Source organism: Sciurus carolinensis, chromosome 13, assembly GCF_902686445.1.
Source record: "Sciurus carolinensis chromosome 13, mSciCar1.2, whole genome shotgun sequence".
In the NCBI taxonomy this organism is placed as follows: Eukaryota; Metazoa; Chordata; class Mammalia; order Rodentia; family Sciuridae; genus Sciurus; species Sciurus carolinensis.
Genome location: NC_062225.1, coordinates 48,479,457 through 48,504,805, shown reverse-complemented (window position 1 = coordinate 48,504,805; position 25,349 = coordinate 48,479,457). Strand labels below are relative to the sequence as shown.

At 38.9% G+C, this 25,349-nt stretch overlaps 1 protein-coding gene across 7 annotated transcripts in view; it reads left to right on the top strand.

Moving 5' to 3' along the window:
* The window catches only part of Eml6 (EMAP like 6), a 262,976-nt gene that overhangs the window by 128,497 nt on the left and 109,130 nt on the right, over window positions 1–25,349 (top strand). For all 7 annotated transcript variants that reach the window (XR_007104749.1, XR_007104750.1, XR_007104751.1 and 4 more), the window contains exons 8-10: window positions 17,042–17,243; window positions 19,745–19,882; window positions 21,528–21,784. Coding sequence is in view for 4 of the 7 variants with exons in the window: in XM_047523319.1 (XP_047379275.1) it covers window positions 17,042–17,243; window positions 19,745–19,882; window positions 21,528–21,784 (597 nt within the window). In the remaining 3 variants the exon portion in view is untranslated. The remainder of the gene's footprint in view (window positions 1–17,041; window positions 17,244–19,744; window positions 19,883–21,527; window positions 21,785–25,349) is intronic.

Sequence of the window (25,349 nt, the reverse complement as noted above, 5' to 3'; positions counted from 1 at the left end):
TTTAAATAACCAGGGATTTTTTTCAAGAACCACTTTTACTATGAATTCAGCTGGAAATTTTGAGGCAGAGAGCCATTGTAAATTGAAGCAGTAGACTGACAACTAACCACCCTCCCACAGCAAGGCCCAGCATCAAAGCCTGGCTCTGGGGCAGCCACGCACTCTGTACACAGGTTCTATTTAAACCTTCAAATAGCCCTGGGGTCCCCAAACAGGGTGGCTTTCTGGGCCCAAAATCTGGATAGTTACACAGGGCGCCATATACAGAACCACCCCTCTGCTTGGTTGAATGCTTTGCTATCATTGCCTTAAAATTCTTAATCTTTGCTTTTTTAAGTCAAACTAGGGATATGAACTTCAAGTACAGCTTTGTATCTTTTTATTTTTTATTTTTGGTTAACACCTATTGTTCATATTCACAGGGTTCAGTGTGGTTCCATGCGCGTGACTACATGCACTGAACAATTCCACCTTCTCTTTATCCATCTTCCCCCCACATACGTACGCCTTTACCCACCTTTATTAACCACTGTTATTATCAAGTTACTTTCTGTGTCTGGTTTATTTCACTTTTTGTCCTCCAGTACCTTCCATTTTGCTACAAATGGCAGAATTTCATTCTAATGACTGAATCATATTCCACAGTGCACATATACCACATTTTCCTTATCCATTCATCGAATGATGGGTACTAGGCCAGTTTCCTGTCTTAGCTCTTGTTAATAGTGCCTCAGTAAATGTGGATGTCAGGTATTTTGGCATGTTGATTTCATTTCCTTGAGATACCCAAAAGTAGGCTAGCTGGATCATATGGTAGATCTATTTTTAGTTTTTAAACAATCACTATACTGTTTTCCATAAAGTCTTACTAATTTATATGCCCTCTAACAATGAATAAGAGTTCCTTTTCCTCCATATCCATGCCCAGCATTTGTTGTTTTTATTTTATGTTCAACAATAACTCTTCTAACTGGAGTGAGATGGTATCTCATTGTAGTTTTGATTTGCATTTCCCTGATGGCTAAAGCTATTGAGCATTTTTTCATATTCGCCATTTCTAGTTCTTCTTTTGAGAAGTGTCTCTTCAGATCATTTACCCATTTTTAAGTTGGATTACTTAGGTTTTTCTTAAACTCTTTGAGTTCTTTTGATAGTCTGGATATTAACCCTCTGTCAGGTAAATAGTTGGCAAATATTTTCTCCCATTCTGTAGGTCGTCTCTGCTCTGTGATTGATGTCTTTGTTGTGCAGAAGCTTTTGAGTTTAATATAGTCCCATCTGTCAAATTTTGCTTTTGTTTCCAGTGCTTTGGGGTCCTCTCCAGAAAATAATCAGCTGAACCAATGTCATGAACTATTTCCCTACATTTTCTTTTAGTACTTTCAGAGTTTCTATCTCAAGTTTTTTTTTTTTTAATCTATTTTGAGTTAATATTTTACAGGGTGAGAGATAAGGTCAAGTTTCAGACTTCTGCATGTAAATATTCAGTTTTCCCAATGCCATTTTATTGAAGATGCTATATTTAATGTATATTTTTGGCACCTTTGTCAAGAATCACTTGGTTATAGATGCATGGGTTTATTTTCAGAATCTCTCTTGTGTTCCATCGGTGTATGTATCTGTTTTCATGGCCATGCCAGGTTGTTTTTTATTACCATAGCACTGTACTGTGTTTTAAATCAGGTGTTGTAATGCCTCTGGTTTTGTTGGTATTTTGATGGGGATTGCATTGAATCTGTAGATTTCTTCAGGTTGAATAGATATTTTAAAAACATTAATTCTTCCAATCCATGAATGTGGGAGCTCTTTCCATCTTTTTGTGTCATCTTCAATTTCTTTCACTGGTATTCTGTAATTTTCACTGTAGAAAGTGAAAATGACTTGGTCAAACTTATTCTTAGGTATTTTACTTATTTTGTTGCTTTCATTATTTCTCAACAAATTTGGTATTTTATATAGGAAAGCTACTGACTTGGTTGATCTTGTATCCTGGCACTTTATAGAATTTATCAGTTTTAATAGCCTTTTGGTGGAGTCTTTGCACTTTTCTATCCTATAAACAGGGTTAATTTGACTTCCCCTTTCCTATTTGTATACCTATTATTTCTTTCTCTTGACTAATTTCTCTGATTAAAATTTCTCGTACTATATTAAATAAGAGTGGTGAGAATGGACCCCCTTGCCTTGTTCCTGTACTTAGAGGAAATGCTTTCAGCTTTTCCCAATTCAGTACGATGCTGGCTGTAGGTTCATCATATCTGCATAACCTTTGTTGTGTTGAGGTTATGATTCTTTTATACCTAATTTGTTCAAGACTTTTCATGAAGAAATGCTGAATTTTATCAAATGCCTTTTCTGCATCTGTTAAGATGATAGTGTTTTTTTTTCAGTGTAAAAATATTTGTTAAAAATTGTTTATTTATAGCAGGCACTGAGAAAATATAACTATGGGAAAAAGAAGATAAAACCCCTGCTATTATGGAGTTTTAGGTTCTCATACAGGATGATAGACAGTACTATACCATTTGTATAGTAGATTATGAAGCAACCATATGACTGAGTTCAAATTAGTGAGGTGTTTATGGAAATGACTGGTGCCACTTCCTGGTCTACATTAAGAATTTCCCTGAGACAGGAGGATCGCAAGTTCAAAACTAACCTCAGCAATTGCGAGGTGCTGAGCAACTCAGTGAGACCCTGTCTCTAAATAAAAACTCATAATAGGATTGCTGGGTATGTGGCTCAGTGGTCAAGTATCCCTGAGTTCAATCCCAGTAACCCCCTCCCTGCCCAAAAAAGAATTTCCCATGTATGATCTTCTCTCGCTCCCTGTTTGCTGGTTGGATGCCAGCTCTTAGGGAAGCCTTAGAATTCATGTGTTGAAGATGGTAGAGGCTCCATGAGCCTGAATCTCTTTTTTATTTTATTTATTTATTTTTATTTGTTCTATATTAGTTATACATGACAGTATAATGCATTTTGACCCATAATACATAAATGGAGTACAACTTCTGGTTGTACATGATGTAGTATTATACCAGTTGTATAGTCATATATCACATAGGGTAATAATGTTTGATTCATTCTACTATCCTTCCTACCCCAGACCCCCTCCCCTCCCTTCTGCCTAATCCAAAGTACCTCTGTTTTTCCCTAGCTGCCCCCCGCCATTGTGAATTAGCATCTACATATCAGAGAAAACATTCACCTTTGGTTTTTTGGAATTGACTTATTTTGCTTAGTATGATATTCTAAGTTCCATCCATTTACCTGCAAATGCCATAATTTCATTCTTCTTTAAGGCTGAGTAGTATTCCACTGTGTTTATGTACCACATTTTCTTTATCCATTAATCTGTTGAAGGGCATCTAGGTTGGTGCCATAGTTTAGATATTGTGAACTGAGCTGCTATAAATATTGATGTGACTGTGTCACTATAGTATGCTGATTTTAAGTCCTTTGGGTATAAACCAAGAAGTGGGATAGCTGGGTCAAATGGTAGTTCCATTCTGAGTTTTCTGAGGAATCTCCATACTGCTTTCTATAATGGTTGCCCCAATTTGCAGTCCCACCAGCAATGTTTGAGTGTATCTTTTTCCCCACATCCTTGCCAACATTTATCATTGCTTATATTCTTGATAATTGCCATTCTGACCAGAGTGAGATGAAATCTTAGAGTAGTTTTGATTTGCATTTCTCTAATTGCTAGAGATGTGGAACACTTTTTCACATATTTATTGATCAATTGTATTTCTTCTTCTGTGAAGTGCCTGTTCAGTTCTTTGCCCATTTATTGATTGGGTTATTTGGTTTGTTGGTGTGAGTTTTTTGAGTTCTATATATATCCTGGAGATTAGTGCTCTATCTGAGGTGCATGTGGTAAAGATTTTCTCCCATTCTGTAGCCCTTCTCTTCACATTCTTGTTTCCTTTACTGAGAAGAAACTTTTTAGTTTAAATCCATCCCATTTATTGATTCTTGATTTTACTTCTTGCACTTTAGGAATCTTGTTAAGGAAGTCAGGTCCTCGGCTGATATGGTGAAGATTTTGGCCTACTGTTTCTTCTATTAGGTGAAGGGTCTCTGTTCTAATGCCTAAATCTTTGATCCACTTTGAGTTGGTTTTATGCAGGGTGAGATATAGGGGTTTAATTTCATATTGTTACATCTGGATTTCCAATTCCTAGTACCATTTGTTGAAGAGGCTATCTTTTCTCCAATGTATGTTTTTGGCACCTTTGTCTAGTATGAGATAACTGTATTTATGTGGTTTTGTTTCTGTATCTTCTATTTTGTACCATTGGTATATATTGGTGCCAATACCATACAATTTTTGTTACTATGGCTCTGTAGTATAATTTAAGTTCTGGTATTGTGATACCTCCTGCTTTAATTCTTACTAAGGATTGCTTTGGCTATTCTGGGTCTTTTATTTTTCCAAATGAATTTCATGACTGCTTTTTCTATTTCTATGAAGAATGCCATAGGTATTTTAATTGGAATTGAATTAAATCTGTATAACACTTTTGTTAATATGGCCATTTGACAATATTGATTCTGCCTATCCGAAAGCATGAGAGATCTTTCCATCTTTTAAGGTCTTCTTCAATTTCTTTCTTTACTGTTTGGTAGTTTTCATTGTAGAGGACTTCCACCTCTTTTGTTAGATTGATTCCCAAGTATTTTATTTTTTGAGTCTATTGTGAATAGGGTAGTTTTCCTAATTTCTCTTTGAGTGGATTCATCACTGATGTATAGGATATGTATGATTTATGGGTGTTGATTTTATATCCTGCTACTTTGCTGAATTCTAGTGGAATTCTTTGAGTATTCTAAGTATATAATCATGTTATCCACAAATAGTGATAGTTTGAGTTCTTCTTTTCCTATTCAGTTACCTTTAATTTCTTTTGTCTAATTGCTTTGGCTAGAGTTTCCAGGACTATGTTGAATAGAAGTGGTGAAAGAGGGCATCCTTGTCTTGTTTCAGTTTTTAGGGGGAATGCTTTTCATTTTTCTCCATTTAGAATGACATTGGTCTTGGGTTTAGCATAGATAGCTTTTACAATGTTTAGGTGTGTTCCTACTATCCCTAGTTTTTCTAGTGTTTTGAACATGAGGGGTGATGTGTTTTGTCAAATGTTTTTTCTGCATCTATTGAGACGATCATATGATTCTTGTCGTTAAGTCTATTGATATGATGAATTTATTGACAAAACAAAAAGTTGTTTTTTTGAAAAAATAAAATTGATAAACCCTTAGCCACACTAATAAAGAGAGAAAACTCAAATTACTAAAATTCATGATCGAAAAGGAAATATCACAATGGATACTACTGAAATACAGAAGATAATTAGAAACTATTTTGAAAACTTATACTCCAATAAAATAGAAAATCTCAAAGTCGTCAACAAATTTCTAAAGACGTATGATAGTGATTTTTATCCTTCCTTCTGTTGATGTAACATATTTTAATTGTGTATGTCAAGCCATTCTTACATCCCTGATATAAAACCAACCTGATCATGGTAAGTGAATGATGTTTTATTTTATTTTGGGGGGAGATCTAGGAGTTGAGCTACTTTCCCCCAGTTCTTTTTTATATTTTAATTTGAGACATAGTCTTGCTAAGTTGCATAGGACCTTCCTAAGTTGCTGAGGCTGATCTTGAACTTGCAGTCTTCCTGCCTTAGCCTCCCACACTGCAGGATTATAGCCTTGAACCACCATGCCTGTCTGTGAATAGTCTTTTTGATATGCTATTGAATTCAGTTTGCTAGTGTTTGGTTACGGACTTTTGTATCTATTTCATCAGAGATATTTGTCTACAGTTTTGTTTTGTTTTTTCAGTTGTGTTCATCTGGATTTGATAACAGGGTAGGGTAAAGTGGTCTCATGGAATGAATTTGGAAGGTTCTCTCCATTTTAATTCTTTGGAAGAGTTTGAGAAAAATTGGCATTAGTTCTTTAAAATTTTGGTAAAACTCAGCAGTAAAGAATGAGTTTCTGGGCTTTTCTTTTATGTGAGATATTTTTATTATTGAATCACTCTTACTACTTGTTATTTGTCCATTCAGGTGTTTTATGTTCTCATGGTTCAATATTGGCAGGTCATATATGAACAGAAATTTATCCCTTTTTTCTAGTTTTTCCAGTTTGTTAGCACAACGACAATAATAATCCTTAGTGATCCTTTGTATTTCTGTTGCATAACTCTTTTTTCAGCTCTAAATTTATTATTTTCCCTTCCCCTTCTAGTTAGTCTAGCTAAAGGTTTATTAATTTTATTTATCTCTTCATAAACCAATTCTTTGTTTCATTGATCTTTAACATTTTTTAATCTCTATTTTGTTCATTTCTACTTATTTTTTTTCCTGCTAATTTTGAAGTCTACTTGATCTATAGAACAATTATGTTTCTTTGTTGATTTTTTTGGGGGGAGGGTTCCTGGATAAACTGTCCACTGGTAAAGTATGGTGATGACAATCCCCACTATTATTGGAGCCTGACTCTCCCTTTCTAATAATGTTTTATAAAGTTGGGTATTCTGACATTAGGTACTTATAGATTTATAATCATTATATCTTTCTTGTCAAATTGATATATTGATCATTATATAGTGATCGCCTTTGTCTCCTTTTACAATTTTTTCTTAAAGTATACTTTGTCAGATACAAGTATTCCTGCTTGTTTACGTTTTCATTTGCATAAATATCATTTTCCATCCTGTCAGTCTGTGTGTGCTTTTAGTGGGGGAGTGAGTTTTTTTGTAGGCAGCATATTATTGAGTCTTGTTTTATTTCCTTTCAACCAGCTATTTTTCATTTAGCCACTCTGTATCTTTTAATTGGAAAATTCAGTCCATTTACATTCAGGTTGATTATTGATAGGTAAGGAATTATTCCTGTCATTTTGTTGACTTTCTTCCAATTGGTTCAAATATTCTTTGTTCTCTGTTTCTCCTTGTTCATCTTTATGGTTTGGTTTATTGCATTGATTTTTCTATTTCTCTTTTGCATATCTACTTAGCTAGTGGAATTTATTCTTTCATGGTGGTAGTTATCTTTCTTTCACTTCTAGAGTAGGACTCCCTTAAGCATCTTTTATAAGGCTGATCTGGTGATTATGAATTCCCTCAGTTTTTATATGCCTTGAAAAGTCTTTATTTTGCCTTTGTTTCTGAAGTTAATCTTGTTGGATATAATATATATATATATATTTTTTTTTTTTGGGGGGGGTACTGGGGAGTAAATCCAGGGGTGCTCAAACACTAAGCCACATCCCCAGCCCTTTTTTGTATTTTATTTAGAGACAGGGTCTCCCTGAGTTGCTTATGGCCTCACTAAATTGCTGAGGCTAACTTTGAACTCATGATCCTCCTCCTCCAGTCTTCCAAACCACTGGAAGTACAGGTGTGTGCCACTGCACCTGCTTATAATATTTCTTTCAGAACTTGGAATTTGTCATTCCATTCCCTTCTGGTCTGTAATGTTTCTCTGTTAGTTTAATGGGTTTCCCTTAAATGTGACTTGGCAGTTTTCTCTTGCAGATTTGAGAACTCTGTCTTATACTTTTGAAAGATTTACTATAATATGCTATGGTAGAGATTTTTTTTTTTCTGATCATGTCTTTTTGGATCCTATAAGACTCTTATACACAAATGTCCATATCTTTCCAAGATTAGGAAAATTTTTTGCAATTATTTAATAGTGTTCCTATGCCCTTACCTTTTCTCTTTTCCTTTGTATATTCAGAAATATGGATGTTTGTTCATTTAATGGGGTCCCATAGGTCTTTAATGCTCTCTTCTTTCTTCTTCTTTTAACTGTATCTCAAAAGACTTGTCTTTAAGTTCAAATCCTCTTTCTTCTGCTTGATCTATTCTGTTGCTGAAGCTTTCAACTTTATTTTTTATTTGACCTATTGAACTCTTCATTTCCAAATCTTTTCAAAATTCCTTTGCTGAATTTCTCATTGATATCCTGCATTGTCTTCCTAATTTCATTTAACTATTTATTGATATTATCTTGGATCTCATTGTGCTTTTTTTCCATATTTTTTAGTGGTGCATTATAGTTGTATATTTTTATAAGATTTGTTACATGTTCACACATGCACACAATCTAACAATATAATTTGGTCAATACTCCTCCCTAGTACTTCCCCCCTCATTCCCCTCATTGTGCTTTTTTATTATCATTCTTTTAAATTAACAGGGATTTTATCTATATTGATTTATTTGTCATTCATTGCCAGAGAGTTTCTGTGTTCTTTTAGAGGTATTATATTGCTTCTTTTTTTTCATATTTCTGATACTCCAGAAATGAGATTTATATATCTAGTGGGTCAGTTAAGCCTACTACTTTTACAGGGTGACCTCCTTAGTAAGCAGCTTTCTCTAGAAGATGTGTCTTGGAGTGTTGGTTTGTTAAGCAATGCCAACTAAATTTCCAGCTGGGCACCATAATGTAGTCTTTCTGTAACCTCTTTGACTATAATTAATTATATTGGGCACAGTGAATACCTCAGTGGAGTCGGAGAGACCCACCATCTCCATAGGTCACACAAAATGGGGCACTTTATTCTTGGGGTTCAGGTAGGTGTGGGGCACACAGCATGAGTGTGGGGTGCTCACTCTGTGGCTACTCTAATTGTGCCGATAGCTTTGATGGGGCAGTAGGGGTTTCCCCAGGCAGTGTTAGTGCTAGCTCAGCTGCTAGCAAGGGTCTCTGGCACTGTGGCCCAGACAGTGGTGAAGTGCCTGAAGCCCTTGTCCTCTGGTCAGTGGTACAGGCCAGATATTACCCGGGGGAAGTGGTGGCAGGAACCGCATCACCTCCTCTCTGGTGGCACTTGCACCCAGTCCTGACAGCAGTGGATAGTTAGATGCAGTGGGCACTGGGGTGTCAGTGGGAGTCCCAGTGTGCCCCTGTTGCTTCGTTGGAGTACAGTGTGTGGGTGAGGTGGTGACTGGCACTGTGGAGTTGCTCAAGACTCCCTTAGTGCACTGCTATGGGCAGAGCAGCAGTGGGAACTTCCCCCAATCCCTCCCTACCCTGTCGACAACAGGCACCTCACCATGGCGGGGGCAGGGGAGGGCTAGCAGAGACCGGTTATGTAGAGGGTCTGCCTTCAGTCTCAGCACTGGCCTGAATCTACATGTGGCTGATCCAGCTGTTGATTAGAGGGCAAGCCCCTGGTTTTCCGGTTCTTAAGGGTAGCATCCCACAATCCCCTGTCATAGTCCCTTCCCTTCCATGTGGTAATACCCATTCCTTACAGTTCAGTGCACGCATCAGGTTTGTGCCTCAGTTGCTCTGCTGGGTTTGCAAGGCAATGAGTGGAATGTCGTGGGGTCCCAGAGGACTGTGGAACTTTCCAGTAGCTAGGATTGTCAGTGTCTGAACTGATAGTTTGCTGGGACTCTCCTGTGCACCCTTATCCCTACAAAGGGAAGTTTCCCCATCCCTGTCTGTGGAGCTAGAGCTGCAGATATTGGGGTGCTTTCTGTTTGTATGCTGTTGTCCCAAGTCTTTGAATCTTACAAAGTCCCAACCTCTCGTACTGATTTCCCATGTTGCTCACCTCAACATGCAGTCAGTCATACTCTTGTTACTTTATTTCTTCTTTGTGGAAGAGGTAGGTGTTGGGCACCTTTATTCTTCTATGTGAAATTCTTGATATTTTTAAACGAGGGGCTCCATGCTTCCACCTTGTACTGGATCTCAAAATTCTTGAGGCCTGTCCTCTCTTTCAGTCCCTGGGGTGATGCATGTCTTCCCCCCTTCTTGTTTCCTTCTGGTTCCCAAGCTCTGCCCTCAGCATTACCCTTGAGACACCCCATAAGGCCAGGAACTTCTGCATCCAGGTTCTCTAGGTGGTCTCTCTCATCCTTAAAAAGGGGTTCAAAGGTCCCTAACACTCACTCCTACATCTGGAGAAAATCTCATTCTTGTTCTCTTAGTGCCTCTCATTTCTCTCACCCTCCAGACACTCCTTGGAGTCACATCTCTAATGATGATAGGCTGACAGGGGACAGCCATCACCTTGTCTTGTGGAATCTCTGCATGCCGTGGGTACACATTCACAGAGATAGGAAGTTTACCTTTGTGGGGAAGAGTATTTGCTTCAGAATTGAACTGCCTGAATCTTTTATTTCTGTTGCTTGCTTGCTCCAGGACTTGGCAAGAAATATAAACTTTCTATGCTGTAAATTTCCTCATTTATTCAACAAATATTTACATCTCATGCCAGGCACTATCCATGGAATTAATGATAACAGCTCCTCCTAAGTCACCACCAGCATTCATGAGCTCAGGGCTCAGTACTGGTGCTGCGGGGTCCTTACTGCCCACTTTCAGAACTTGCTTGTTGATTCAGAATTGGCTTCTTAGCCTGGCGCAGTGTTGCACACCTTTAATTTCAGTGATTAGGGAGGCTAAGGCAGGAGGATTTCAAGTTCGAGGATAGCCTCAGCAAATCAGCAAGGCCTGAAACAACTTAGTGAGACCCTCTCTCAAAATAAAAAAGGCTGGGATGTAGCTCAATGGTAAAGCACCCTTGGGTTAACTTCCCAGTACTAAAAAAATAAAAAATAAAAGAATCAGCTTTTCAAGATTGCATCATCTCTGGCCTGTAGTGTATCAGGCCTCAGTCCTCGTATCCTGCTGCAGTGGACGTGGCCAGCTACAGCCGAGGAGCCATCGCCTGAGCATCGCCTGGCACTCTACATTTTCACCAGTCTGGCTAAAGTCCTAGAACACTGTAACTGGGCTTGGCAGGCAGTGTGCTCGGCCCTGGTGACCTAAAAATAACTATGCTTTGCCCAACTCCAGACCAGTCGAGAGGAATCTCTGGGTGGGGTCCAGACATCTGTATTTTTTAAACACTCCATGTCGATTCTGATACACAGTGTTGGGAACAACTGTTCTCAGATCTTTACCATATTTTCAGGTCTTGGAGCAGCAGACTGCAGAACATTATTAAGTTCCAAACTCTGCCGAGCTGCCAGTTTTCTCCTTAGGCCAAATAATCAGGAGGCCGTTTTATTCACATAATTGCTCTCTTTTGTGTGTTGGACAGCTCCTTTCCTTCTGAGAGTTTGGAGTGCTATCACATTAAAACTCTAAAACAACAACACAAAGGAGTTGTAACACCAGAAGTAGCTGAGACTCAAGGGAATGTACCAGTGGCAACATCTTCATAACTTCCCGCTGACTCTAAGGGGGCTAGAATCTCAACACACACACACACACACACACACACACACACACACACACACACACACACACCTGACAAGGCACCAAGACCTGCTGGTTAAAATAACCATTTATATTGATTAATTTCCTCAGTGCCAGACGCGGGTAGAGTGTTACTGCATTGAATCCTCATGATGCTGTGAAAGTGGGAGTGCTCATGTTATCTTCACTTTACAGATGGAGAAATTGAAGATTTGGAAAATTAAATAACTTTCTATGTGTCCCTAGGAGGGGCTGGAGCTGGGATACAAATTCAGTCTATTTAATCAACTAGTGGAGAATAAGCATCGTCCCTCAGTAATGAGGTCTGTTGATTTTCATGGACCAGATCTCCCCAAGCCCAGGTTTTAAGACGGTAGCAGAGAGGATTAGAAAAATGCTGTTTTCTACTTCATGGTCTGAATGTAAAATCCAGGGCAACGTGCTGGTAAGAATTTGATCTTGGGCTAAGGATGTAGCTCAGTGGTGCGTAACACTTGCCTGGCGTGTGCGGGACCACGGGGACCATCCCCAGCCTGGTGGTGGAAGGGATGGGGGAGGAATGTTTGGTTCTGGCCTTAGAAGGATTTTCAAGCTTAAACGGGTGGCTTGCTCCTGACTGCCATCTGCTGACCATGTATACCAAGCTCAGGCCGGAGCTCCATATTTCTCACAGCAAGTTATGAAGCAGGGCCATAGGATCCGAACTGGATGCCTCACCATACTGTCAGTATGCATTTTCAAGAAGAAGAGTGTTGCTGAGGCTTTACATAATTACATGACTTTTTCTGCCTCTCTTCACTATTGGCATGTTTCTGATCATATTACAAATCATACCCTGAGTTTCCCTGACTCCTGGAACAGAAGATAAAGAAGCAAAGACAGCTCGATTACTTCCCAGTGTAATGAGGGTCTTGGCAGTCGGGCTAGGGCGCCACAATCATCTTCCTCTTCTCTGTGTTTGTGTTAGGGGAGTTAAACCAAGCCTCCATAGACAGGAGAGGGGAAATACTGTCAGAACCTCATCAGGGAGCTGTCACTCTGCAGGGTGTCTTCAGACTGTGCCCAGAAGAGACTGTGCTTCTCTCCGTGACTCTTACATGCAGAGGAGCAATTAGGTTTAGAATAATGAAACCAGGGTGTCACTAGGAAGCCTGAAATGCAATTCTCTCCTCACTGATGTGCCTTAAAGAAGTAATTCCTATTTAAAATTATTATCTTAAGAATAAGAATGACACTGTGTCTCATCTGTTGCCTGGTAGGTAGGCTCCAGGGTTGACTTGTCTGATGGGACAAAAGATAAATTATCCGTTTAAAGATCAGAAGTGTGTGGAGAACCTGAGTTGGTCTCAGAAATGCTCACAACTCACTAAGCTTGTCGAAAATGACAAAAATGTAGCACTCCTCCTCCTCCTCGCCTCCCACTCCCCTCCCCATCTCTTTTTCTGTGTTTCCCTCCCACTTCCCCCATATTCAGCCATCCCTGGTGGTATATATAAGGTCACTGCCCCCCTTAGGTGCCAACATGGTGCTGGCTGAGCTGCTCTTCCTGATTTTACTCCTCATAACTTCTTCCCGCCAGTGCCAACTCTTACCCAATCGGCGCTCCACACCCTGCCCAGACCCCTAGCAATAAGGCTCACCCAATCAACCATCACCCTGTCCCTCAGCAACTCCGCTCTCCCAATCAACTCTCACCCCGTTTCATGCCCCAACCAATGAGTCTCTTCCCGGCCCTATATAAGCGTGTGCATTTTTAAAATTAAACAGGACTTCTCCGGTGATTTGCTTTGGACTGTGACTCCATGTGCTTCTTTTGGTATAACCTCCTTGCCATTTTTAAGCATGAAAATGGCCTTCTTTTTTTTTTTTTTTGCGAGTCTGCAGCCGGGCCTGAAGCTGAGCGAGCTGCTCAGGACTGGTCAGTGTCTTCAGCAGAGTGTCTTCCTGGTCCAGCTGGGAGTTTTTCTCTGTCAGTTCTTTGATTGGCTCTTTGAGGACTCCACTTCCTCTCTAACTGCAAGCATCAAATGGCTTCTTACCAGATCCATAGGTTATGTCATTGGCAGCTACCATACTTGTACACTGGAGGAGGATTAAGGGAGTCACACCCCATCCCAGGAGCGACTGGTCCCAAAGGTTGCTCAACGGATACTGCTTCTTATTTGTGGCCAGAACGGTCTGATCTCTTGATACTGTATCACTGATTGATTCACTGACATTATTTTCTTTGTCTTTCAGATATGGGATTAATAATAACACTTATGTCTTCATTAGGCTATTGTGAAGGTTAGTCTGGCACACTAGAAGTACTCCGTGATGTTAGCAATAACAATAATAATTGCCATTACTATTGTCACTATGTCATCCACTTTGCTCCATTAATCATTTAATGTATTATTGTTCTTTGTCAAATAGGCCAGGACTCAGAGTAAGTATCTTCACTTGCTGTACTGGCATTAAATATGCTTGAGTGCAGAATTCAATTACTTATTTTTTTAAAATTGCCACTGTGAAACTAGAAAGGTGAAGATTCTTATTGTTCTGGTCAAACATCTTGTTTTTTTTTTTTTTAATTTTTTTTTTATTGTATACAAATGGGATACATGTTGTTTCTCTATAAAATGGCCCTCTTACATCTCTTCACCAGAAGCCCCTTTTCAAGGGATATCTCCTAATACAACACAGATCTTGAAGCACTGACTGAAGAGCAGGGTGGGAGCCTCTTGATCTCCTGTGTCCCAGTCCTCTCCTTGCAGACCCCTGGAGCTCCTCTGAGGATGCAGGCTAAAGAGGGTGCATGCTGCGTAACCTAAGTGGCACATCGGTCTAGGCTGAGTTGGAAGGTTCATCTTTGTTCCTGAGCTTCTTTTAAAAAAAAAAAAAAAAAAAATCAAAACTTTTTTTTTTTTTTTTTCCTTTTGGTACCAGCGATTGAACCCAGAGGTGCTTAACCACAGAGCCACATCCCCAGCCCATTTTAATATTTGATTTAGAAACAGGGTCTCCCTAAGTTGCTGAGGCTGCCTTTGAACAGGTGATCCTCCAACCTTAGCCTCCTGAGCCACTGGGATTGCTGGCATGTGCCCACCGTGCCCAGACAAGCAAAACTTTTAAAAATATTAATAGTTGCCAATTCCAGGGGTGACAGTTTTGGGGTTTCTTTGTACTTTTCTGAATCTGTTCTCACAAATAAGGCTAAAAACTAGTGGAGTGGTAGAGAGAATAATGCTTGTACCTTGGACCAACTAGACCATCAGGTCCTTGGGAGAAGTTTGTTTTCAAGCCATTTAGCCTTCTGTAACTAGACGTGTTTATTTAGAGTCCAGAGGAAGATTACATATGTTTGTGCCTACAGTGAAGCCATGGATTCCAGGCCTGCTTGGAATAAGGCAGTGGCTTTGAAACAATTAATGGGATTTTTAAAGGACTGTGGTTTGAATATTCAATATCAGTTAAAATATATAGGATATTATTGAGCCTAACTTGTTCAAATATTGAACTGCAATGTCAATCATATAGTAAGGGCTTGATAAAAAATTTTTTTTAATGAATAAATCCCTCTTCCTTTGTTCTCATTGAGAACAGGAATGGTATTTTTTATTCCTTGGTATACTGAGGACTTGAGAAATATTTGTGATTTTTGTATTTTCTCATTCATTCAGTAATTCTCATTGAGCATCTACTACCTGCCAGCCATTTTGCTAGGTACTGAGGATACAATAGTAAATAAAACTGACAGCTCTTGTCTTCACGGAAATTCTATTCTAGTGGGAGGACTCAGTGAGTGAGTGATGTGTTGTTTCTCACTGATGTTAGAATGTCATTAACTCTTTACTTCCTGAGAACTCTGAAGAGTAAGTGATACACCTTTCTGTTATAAAATCCAATGCAAAACCAGCTAGGTATCAAATCTAGCCCCCTCCTCTCAGCCCCCTGCAGAAACTCACAAAACTTCCAGGGAGGAAGCAGGAACATGTTGACTCACTAGTGGAAACAAAACCCATAAAGAGGAAGGAAGGAGATAAGGATGGGGGTATGTGACCAAAAACATTCTGTGGGCTAGTAGCCCCAGCACCATAGAGCTGGGTGCTGTTGGCCTGTCCCAGCTGCTTCCCTGCACATCTTCCTTCCCATCCTTACAGTCCATCCTGATACTTGCAGTGGAGGATACCGGCTGTTGCCAAGGTATCCCCACTCATAGCAGGAATAAAACACCTGCCTGTGTGCTTTTATCCTCCCACTTCAGGACATGAAATGACAAATTCAAAGGAAGAATAAGGAGCATCGTCTCATACAAATAGCCTTGTGCCTCAAAGAAAAGCAAACAAAACCCACACAAACCCAGAAAACAAAAGTTATAAACCCCCTCCCCACACATGCACAGCCTCCCTGACTCTCCACACCCCTACCACAGTGCAGGGTGGATGAACCTACGTTGACACATCATCACCCCAAGTCCATAGTTGACATTAGGCTTCACCTTTGGTATTGTACTTTCTATGGGTTTTGACAGATGCATAATGACATGTATCTGTCGTCATAGTGTCCTATAGAATAGTTCCACTGCCCTAAAATTCCTGTGCTCTCTTTATTCCTCTCTCCTGAAGTATCCATCTTGTAAGAGTGTCATTAGAATTTTATATTTGAAACATTTTTGATAGAACTATTTGACTTTTCAACACAGTAAAAGTACTTTCTTGGTCAATATTCTTTTAAAAAATTTGTAAACTTAATTATTTATAGAACTTTCTTTTACTTTCAAAAGATCTCAAATTTGGATGATAAATTACATATTCTCCATAATTACAGTCTATACCATAAAGAGAGAAAAACTGATCCACAGAGAGGAGAGGAAAGGACTTCCTGGTATACCTGGCCAACCAAATAAAGCACAAGAGTGAAACCTAGGAAGTGGGCTTCTGAAACTCTATTACGAAGACACAAAGCTGACTGGACAGGCAACTCAGATTGCAAAGCTTATTGCAACCTGGTTGACTTTTAAAGGAGTTAAGAATTTCTTGTGTCATTTCTAGCTCAGATGTAAGAATATTCATTACATAAGTCAATAAAAAATGAACCCGGTAAGGTTTGGAATGGACCACAAGAATTCAGAGATCAACACCTCAGCGGGGAAGCGAGGACCTGCCTAGAGAGTATGAAATACTATGGAAGTAGAAGCTCAGCCTGAAAAAGAGTACTGTGTTTTTAGAAAAGACTCCATAAATTCAGACAAGGAAGAATAGCATCTTCGCTGACAAGTGTTCCGTGGTATTTTGAGACTGAGATTAATTTAATTTGCATATTCCTGGGACATAATACATCTGTTTCTCCAGTAGAATGAGTCTAGGTTCCTTTCAAGTACACACTAAACCTGCCTAATATGATAATTAACTGTTCTCTAGTTTTGCCTGTGTGTAATTTCAATACAATGTTATCCTAAAGATTGAAGTGATTACTTTTTCATAGCAATTCAATCGGGTTTCATGAGGAGTGATTTCTTCTCTTATATTCATTTTCAGATGTAGTACATTCCACTGTAAAAACACACGGTTTTCCTGAATCAGACAAGAATGACCATTCTAGCAGAGGAGGTCTTGCGGGGTGGTGGAGATGTAAAAGTACATTGTATTATACTTGTTAAAGAGACACCACGGGGCGTGGAATTGATTCTGCACCTCCCAGAGTTTTCAAGATGTGTTGCCCAGATACCAACTTGGTGAAGGGATGTTTCCCTCAGGTGTTTTCTTTCCAGTGGCGAATGGTGCGAGAAATGCTTGTATATATATATATATTTTTTTTAGGCCTCTCTATCCGGAGCGTGTGCTGGAGAGCAGACCGCCTTCTAGCTGGGACCCAGGACAGTGAGATATTTGAAGTGATCGTGCGAGAGCGAGACAAGCCAATGCTGATCCTGCAGGGCCACTGTGAGGGGGAGCTCTGGGCCCTGGCCCTGCACCCCAAGAAGCCTCTGGCTGTGACAGGCAGTGACGACCGCTCTGTCAGGTGAGGCTGCAGCTGCCAGCACCTGGGGGTTATCCCAGGAGAGTCCCTGGCGGGATTTTTGCCCAAATTTGTTACTTAAACGGATAAACTGCAGTATAGAGCTGCACGCTTACTAAATGAAATGTTAGGAGGTTGGTTTCTTGGTTTTTCACCATTGTTATCTTCCTTTGACTCTCTCTTAATGGGAATGTTCTTAGAAGTGAAAATACTTGAACGCTGTTCAGGCTGGCTTGCAGTTCTCTCTTGGGTTCAAGATGCAAGCCAGGCGTGCTTCTGTGTGAGGAGACCATGTTTCCCCCTCTGCACTTGGTCTTCTGCAGGGGACTACACAGTAATTTCCAGCGTGGAAACTCTCATTCCTCACCATCAGAACTGCAGTACTGATTTTTAAAGTTGTCTCCATCACACGAGTAAATTATTATTTCTTTGTAAATTTTCAGATGAAATGTGTTTTCAAATTCAAAGAGAAGGCTAATTTCCAAAAAGAGGCACAATGTTATTAGTGCCTCCAAAGTTCTTGCTGTGGTTCATCTGTTCTTTGAGAGCTCAGTGTTGGGTAAAATTAATATGCCATCAGGATCCTGATGACTATTGAAGAAATGAATATATGACTTAAACTTTTGAGATGAAGATTATTACACTGATTTCAGTGTTTTGGTATTTATTATGAGCTTTAAATGTGCCCAACAATAGGCTCCAGAAAGGGAGAGGAAGAGAACGATTGATTGCTGTTCTGGATTTTAACAGCTGAAACAGAATCTTGTCAACTAGACTAAAGGTCACTGCTTTATCCCATTTATTCTGTATGTTTATGATTCTAATCAAGATACATTCTGCTCATTTCTGTTTTATAGTATCTACCAAACATGAAAGCCACATTCATTTCAGAATTGGTGGGAACAGCTACTCATGTAACATGAGTGCTTATTTGACTTATGCTATTGGCGACTCCCTTCTTTTTTATTCCTTCACTCTGAGTTTTCCCAAAGTAGCAGAACAATGCCATGAATTTATTGAAATACCTGTGTAACTCTATTCATGCCCGTCCAGAAAGAAGTACTTCGGAAGGTCAATGGCTATTGTATTTTAAGAATTGTGTTGAGTCTTAGAACTCCTTGAGGAGCCCTGGTTGCAGAGCCTGTTTTTTTCCCCTCCACCATTAATTTGGCTAAAATTTTAAATGCTGTGTTACCTGGAGTTTTCAAATTTAGGAAGGGGAAAAGTCAAATTTTTTGAAGGGTTATCTTAGCAGCTTTCTAGGGCTTTATATACCATTCACTGAGAAATGGGTTCTTCAGCCCAGTAAAGCAAAGCTAACATTGCTTAAAATAGTACAAGGCTAAAACCAGCCTTATGAATAATGGATGAGGTATTGAGAGAATATCATAAGCTTTAGGCCAAACAGTACAGACTGCCTACAGAACCTGTGAACTGTTCACCATGCAACTCCACATCATAGGGGGTGTGCCTGTCTCTCCTGGTGGCAGAAGGTACTTAGGGAAAGTGCTGCCTGTTATACTCTTGCCCTTCTGTTGTGGACTTAGGGTTTCCATCCCCCTAGCAGACATTGTTGTTTGTGTGTGAAGAGAAGATGAAGTCCTAACAGGTCAGATACCATAATTACAACTGACATAGAAACCTTTATTTGAATTTCATGAACATTTTGCTCTGGTTCACTTAGTTTGAGATGCCTGGATTAGGTGTTCTGGAGTTGGGAACGCGTGTAGCTGGCTCTGCTGAAAGGTCTGTTAGTTGGCCTTGCCATTTCTCTAGCAGGGGCTATGCTCACTGGCCATGAGCACCATGGAGTGTCCCCCCTCAAATAGTGGACCCTTCAGGAGTGGGGCACTCAGGGACCTTGAGTGATGGTCATGACTGTATACAGCCAAATTTGGAGCTCTCCTGGATAAGGGAAACCATTCATTCTTATCGCATATATTTTCTTTCCAGGGAGGCCAGCAAATGTGTGTTTCAGTCTGTATGTGTTTAAATATCAGTTACTAGAAAGGTACTCACATATACTTTATTTTTAAGTGGTACTAGGGATTTAACCCAGGGTCTCACACATGCTAGGCAAGTGCTCTGCCACTGAGCTATATCCCCTGGCCACATATTTTTAAACTAACCATAATAGCATTAGTAGTTCCTTTCCTCTAAGTGTAATTAACAACTACTGGTATAAGCAAATGCAATTTTTTTTTATTTCCAAAGAGATGAGAAATCTTGTGTGAAGTGGCATTTTCCTCTTTGATGAATCTCAAAATGTTTGGAAATGCTATTTTGTGCTTGTTGCTGGGTTTTTCAAATGATGACAGTGACCCAAAGATGAACAAAACATCTTCACAGTTTCCCCAGTAGGCTCTGACCAAGATGCTGGTGGGAAGTTCCTGCGTCCTTTCTTGTTATCCTCAGTGGTTGGTGGCCTGGGGGCGCAGGCCTTCCCACCTGGGACTGACTCTGAGAGGTTGGTCTGGCTTTACCCTTACTTGCTCTTTGCGCAGGCTGTGGAGCCTGGCTGACCACGCCCTGATAGCCCGCTGTAACATGGAGGAAGCAGTTCGCAGTGTCGCCTTTAGCCCTGACGGGTCTCAGCTGGCCCTGGGCATGAAGGATGGCTCTTTCATCGTTCTCCGAGTCAGGTATGTGCCAATTCTGAAAATGGTATTTAGAGATGCTCTTTTGTTAGAAGCCAAAATTCTTCTGGTCATAATATGTGGCAGGACTTGAGGAAGCATATTTACCCTTTCAAATAGGGGTACCATTTTGCCTCAATTCCCCTACCTGTCATTTTGAAGTCCAAAACACTCTGAAAATCCAAATTTCTTGTTAATTTATTTGGTAGCAAAGCCTAATCCAATGAACTGATATGAGGCTGCTTACAGTCTCTAGAAATAATAATGCATCATGTTATCTGCTGAAAAAAATGTTTAACCCTGGGTGTTGCCCCAGACCAGCATATTGTATGTGAATCTTTCTAGAATCCAACAAAGAACAATTTTCCAAGCACATCTAATCCCAAGGGCCTTCAGATAAGAGATCATGGGCTTTGTAGTTAAGCCAACAAAAGAGGAAGGAAGAACAAAGCAGCATCTAACAGCACTTGATTTTTATAGGTGGACTTAAATGAAAGATTGCTTCTATCCATAATTGACACTAAAATGTAATATTTCCTATTTGCTAAAGTTCTACATTATTTTTACTGGACAAAATTATGACCCAACCTTGTAAGCTCTCTGAATGCATTAATTGTTCTCTTGACTTACACATTTTGTGCTTACAGAAAAGAAATGCATCTGTAAATTAAATACTGCATGTTCTGCACATAGAGAATGCTATATAGCCTTGAAGAATGCTCTTGGACATTCTTGGATCACACTGCATTCTCACTGCCAGCCACACATAACTCATTACCAAACTGGTGGGCGACATTTCTTTCCTCTGCTTAGTGATAAGATGACTAATTAGGATAGCTTTCCCAAGTCAAAAACCAGAAAACCTACACAATCTATTTTATGACATTATAGTAAACTGTAGTGCCACTAATAAATGAGTGCAGGGATTATTATGTGGAAGCAAATCTTTGTTATTATTTGTGTATTCAGTTTGTTTTGGAGTTGATGAAGTCATCTTTATTGGCTCAGGAGACCCATCAGTCACAATCCTGTCTCATGGTTGGAGGGAAAAAAAAACACATTTGAGCTTTCAAATGTGGTCAGAAATGCTTAAAAGAACCTTAACAGAAAACATACAAAAGAGCCCAGTGTATTCATTATTGACCTTTCATAGTGAACATTAAATGATTACATAACAATTTAACATTTAAAAAGATAATTTTTTCTGATTTTGGACTTATTTTTTCAGCAATGACCATCAAGTTTAACAGTCATGAGTGTCTCATTCTTCAAGTATAAAAAAGATGTTTTATTTTCATGCTAGCCTTGGTATATTTTGCCTTTCTCCAGGACATATTTTTAAAAAATTTTTTTAAATCCTAGTGTTTTAAACAAAAGTTTTGGGAAAAATAAGATATAGCTGAACATAAAAGAAAATATACTTTGTATTAAAGTTTTCTGTATTTACTCTGAAAACCCAAAATGTTTCAATATTTATTAATTTTCATAAACTGGCTATAGATTTTAAATTGTATTTCATATCTTTCCTCAGAAGTTAATATTTCAGTTCCCTTTCAAAACTTGTTTTCCCTTTGACTTGTATTTTAAAATATCACTTGGATTTTCTAATACTAGATTTTCTGCTTATCACTTCACTTTTTTATTCTTACAGAGATATGACAGAAGTGGTTCATATCAAAGATCGGAAAGAAGTCATTCATGAAATGAAATTTTCTCCAGATGGTTCTTACCTAGCAGTGGGATCCAATGATGGCCCAGTGGACATCTATGCGGTTGCCCAGCGGTACAAGAAAATAGGAGAGTGCAACAAGTCCCTTAGCTTTATTACGCACATTGACTGGTCCTTGGATAGCAAATACTTGCAAACTAATGATGGTGCAGGAGAGCGATTGTTCTACAAAATGCCATGTAAGTCGTGCATAGTCATGGGGTATTTGTGAAAAGCAAACTTTCAACCACACGCATAAAATGTAAGAGAATATCCTTATGATCTCAGGGCAGGGAATGTTCTCCTAAATATGATCTCCAAATCACAAGTCCTCAAAAGGTTAATGAATTGAAACACATTAAGATTTAAAATAATAATACCTACACAACTAAAGAGACCATGAATAAAATTTAAAAACAAGGAATAGATGAGGCATAAATCCTTGAAATTGTTCTAATGGGCAAGGAAGATTTGTCTAGAAGATGTAAAGAGTGCCATAAAGTTAAGTGAAAGGGCCGGGCGTGGCACATACATGTAAAACCAGTGACTCAGAGGCTGAGGCAGGAGGTTCACAAGTTCAAGGCCAGCCTCGGCAACTTAGCAAGACCCTGTCTCAAAAAATAAAAAGGGCTGGGGATGTGACTCAAAGGTAAAGCACCTCTGAGTTCAATCCCCAGTATCCCTGCCTGCCCCCCAAAAGCTAAGGGAAAATACTGGAAAAAAATGCACAACTCTTAAATGCCCAGTGATAAGGAATCAGGGACGTGATAATTTCAAAGTGAGGAACCATTTACACTATGTAGACTGGCCAAAAAAATAAATAAATAAATAAAGTCAATATTAAATGATGTGAAGAGGGGAAATGGAAACCACATGCACTGCTGGTGGGAACATCCACAAAGCCATGTGCACCCAATGTTTTTTGTAGCAGTGTGCATGCCAGACAGAAATGAGCAGCTCCCAAGTGATGATCAGCACAGAGAGGGTTTAATTAAATATGGGACAGTCACATAGTAGAATACTAGAAAGAACTTAAACTAGAGCTATTTGTGTCAATGAGGATAGATCTCAAAAATAAACTGCTGAGCAAGTGAAAGTGGCAGAATGATATGTGCAGTGTGTGATGACATATAAATATATTTTAGGACAAATTTGATATATTATATTTGGCCATATACATATTAGTGAAATGTTTTAGAAATGGGTGGTAATGATAAATGCCTAATTCAGGGTGCTGGTTATCTTTAAGAAAAGAGAGTGGAATGAGATTGGGGGAGCACTCTGTGGATTTTAACTATCTACAATGTTTTCTTTAAAATTTTTTGATAAAAACAAAATACTAAGATTTGTTGAAAATGGGCAATGCACACACTTCTTCATTGTATTAGTCTGTGCTTTTCTGTATACTTGAAATATTTCATCATGTTTTTAAACTAGAGACAATCTGAAATAATTGTACGGTTCACTTCCCAGTATCGAAGGTTCATGACCCATTTAGTTCATTATCCAAGTTTTTGGCTTTATCTGCTATTCCCTCTTCCTTCTTTGTTCCTGCTCTTTACCAATTTCATTTTTCATTAATGAATCTTTAAAACATTGAATAAATGGCAATAATGCAAAATAGTCATACTATCTCTATTAGTGCACACAGTTCAGCAGCAGGATAAGAAATGAATGGAAATTATCCGAGTTGTAATCTGTGGGTTTTAGTTGCCAGATAGCAGCACCCCACCATAACCCAGATACCGAGGGTAGTTGGCTCTGCAATCATTAGGAAAGCTAGGATCCAAAGGAGCAGAAGGGCCTATTAAAACTCTAGAAATGCTGACCCTGGGAAATTAGAAACTGTTTCTGGAGTCAGGCTAGAACTCATGCACAGGACCTCCAGATTTTATGAATCCTCAAAGATTTGAGGATCATAGTCTCCATTACTGTGATTGCTTTAGTCCCAAATATGTGTTTGTATCATTGGGATCCTTTATTATATGAGTGTTTGGTGAAATATGCTCATGGGGATTATAAAAAGTCACAATTTTTATTTGTGACCACTTAACTTTTATAAGAGATTTGTCTGACTTACATAATGCTAATTAGTAGCACTTAAGTTTGTAATACTTATGTCTTAAAAGGCAAATTTCTCTATTATAATCTTTGATTTTTTTTAATGTAAGAGAAAAAATTTAGCATTAATCTTGACCTCAAATAATTACACTTTGTCTAAAATCTTTTATTGAAAAATTATTTACCAGAAAATAATGTGTAACATATAACCAAGTCTCTGTCTTAGCAAATTCATCAGTGTACCATTACTAGGTGAGTGTTTCTTTGTGACTGCACTCTTTGCTTGATATTATTTCACATATTTTTTTCCATATTGTGGAAATACAGAACACATTTGTCATTTGCAATAGCAAAATAACATTCTTCTCAGTGATGATATCATTATTTACTTTTACATTTTATTATTAGGTGTTTGGGCTATTTCTGGTTTCTTTGCTAGTTCAGATAGTACAGCTCCAAATACCTTTAGTATATGTGTGATTTTTCTCTTTTGAGTTACTTCCTGGAAGTGTTTTCTCCAAAGCAAAGAACACTGGGCCAAAGATTATGTTCCAACTAACTATAAACTAATTCCATTGTGTTTTTTTAGTATTCAATGATCAAACGTTTAATTTTATTAAAATCACAATATTCCATAGTGTATTTGCAGATTCAGCATAATTAGGTCAAAATCCCAATGTTATTTTATAGAAATTGGCCAACTGACACTAATAATCATAAAGTGCAAAAGAAATCAAATAAGCAAATATTTGTTGCAAGCAAAAAATGTTGTGTAGGATATTGAATTCAGAATAATTGTTTTTATAATTGATAAGTAGTGTTTCAGTCAACTTTTTCACTACTGTGATTAAAAGACCTGATAAGAACAATTTTGGAGGAGGAAAAGTTTATTTGCGGACTCTGGTTTCAGAGGTCTCAATCCATAGACACTCCATTCCTCGGGGCTCAAGGTGAAACAGAATATCATGGTGAAGGAAAGCAGCTCACGTGATGATTAGGCAGCAGAGAGAGAGAGAGACTCCACTTGCCAGATATAAAATATAAACCCCGTAACCACATCCCCAATGACCCACTTCCTCCAGCTATACCATACCTGCCTTCAGTTAACTACTCAGTTAATCCCATCAGGGGATTAATTCCCTGATTGGGTTAAGGCTCTCATAACTCAATCATTTCTCCTCTAAACTTTCTTGCATTGTCTCACACATAAGCTTTTGGGGGGTCACCTCACATTCAAACTGTAACAAGTAGTATTCCCTGTACCTGAAGATTCTAATGTCTATTAAAATGAATTTTTATGTAATAAGGTTATGACCAGAATTTGGGGGTGCCTTATCAAGAATACAAGCAACAACAGGTGTTGGTGAGAATGTGGGGAGAAAGGTACACTCATACATTGCTGGTGGGGCTGCAAATTAGTGCAGCCACTCTGGAAAGCAGTGTGGAGACTCCTTAGAAAACTTGGAATGGAACCACCATTTGACCCAGCTATCCCACTCCTTGGCCTATACCCAAAGGACTTAAAATCAGCATATTACAGAGATACAGCCACATCAATGTTCATAGCTGCTCAGTTTACAATAGCCAGATTGTGGAACCAACCTAGATGTCCTTCAATTGATGAATGGATAAAGAAAATGTGGTATATATATACAATGGAATATTACTCAGCCATAAAGAATGATAAAATTATGGCATTTGCAG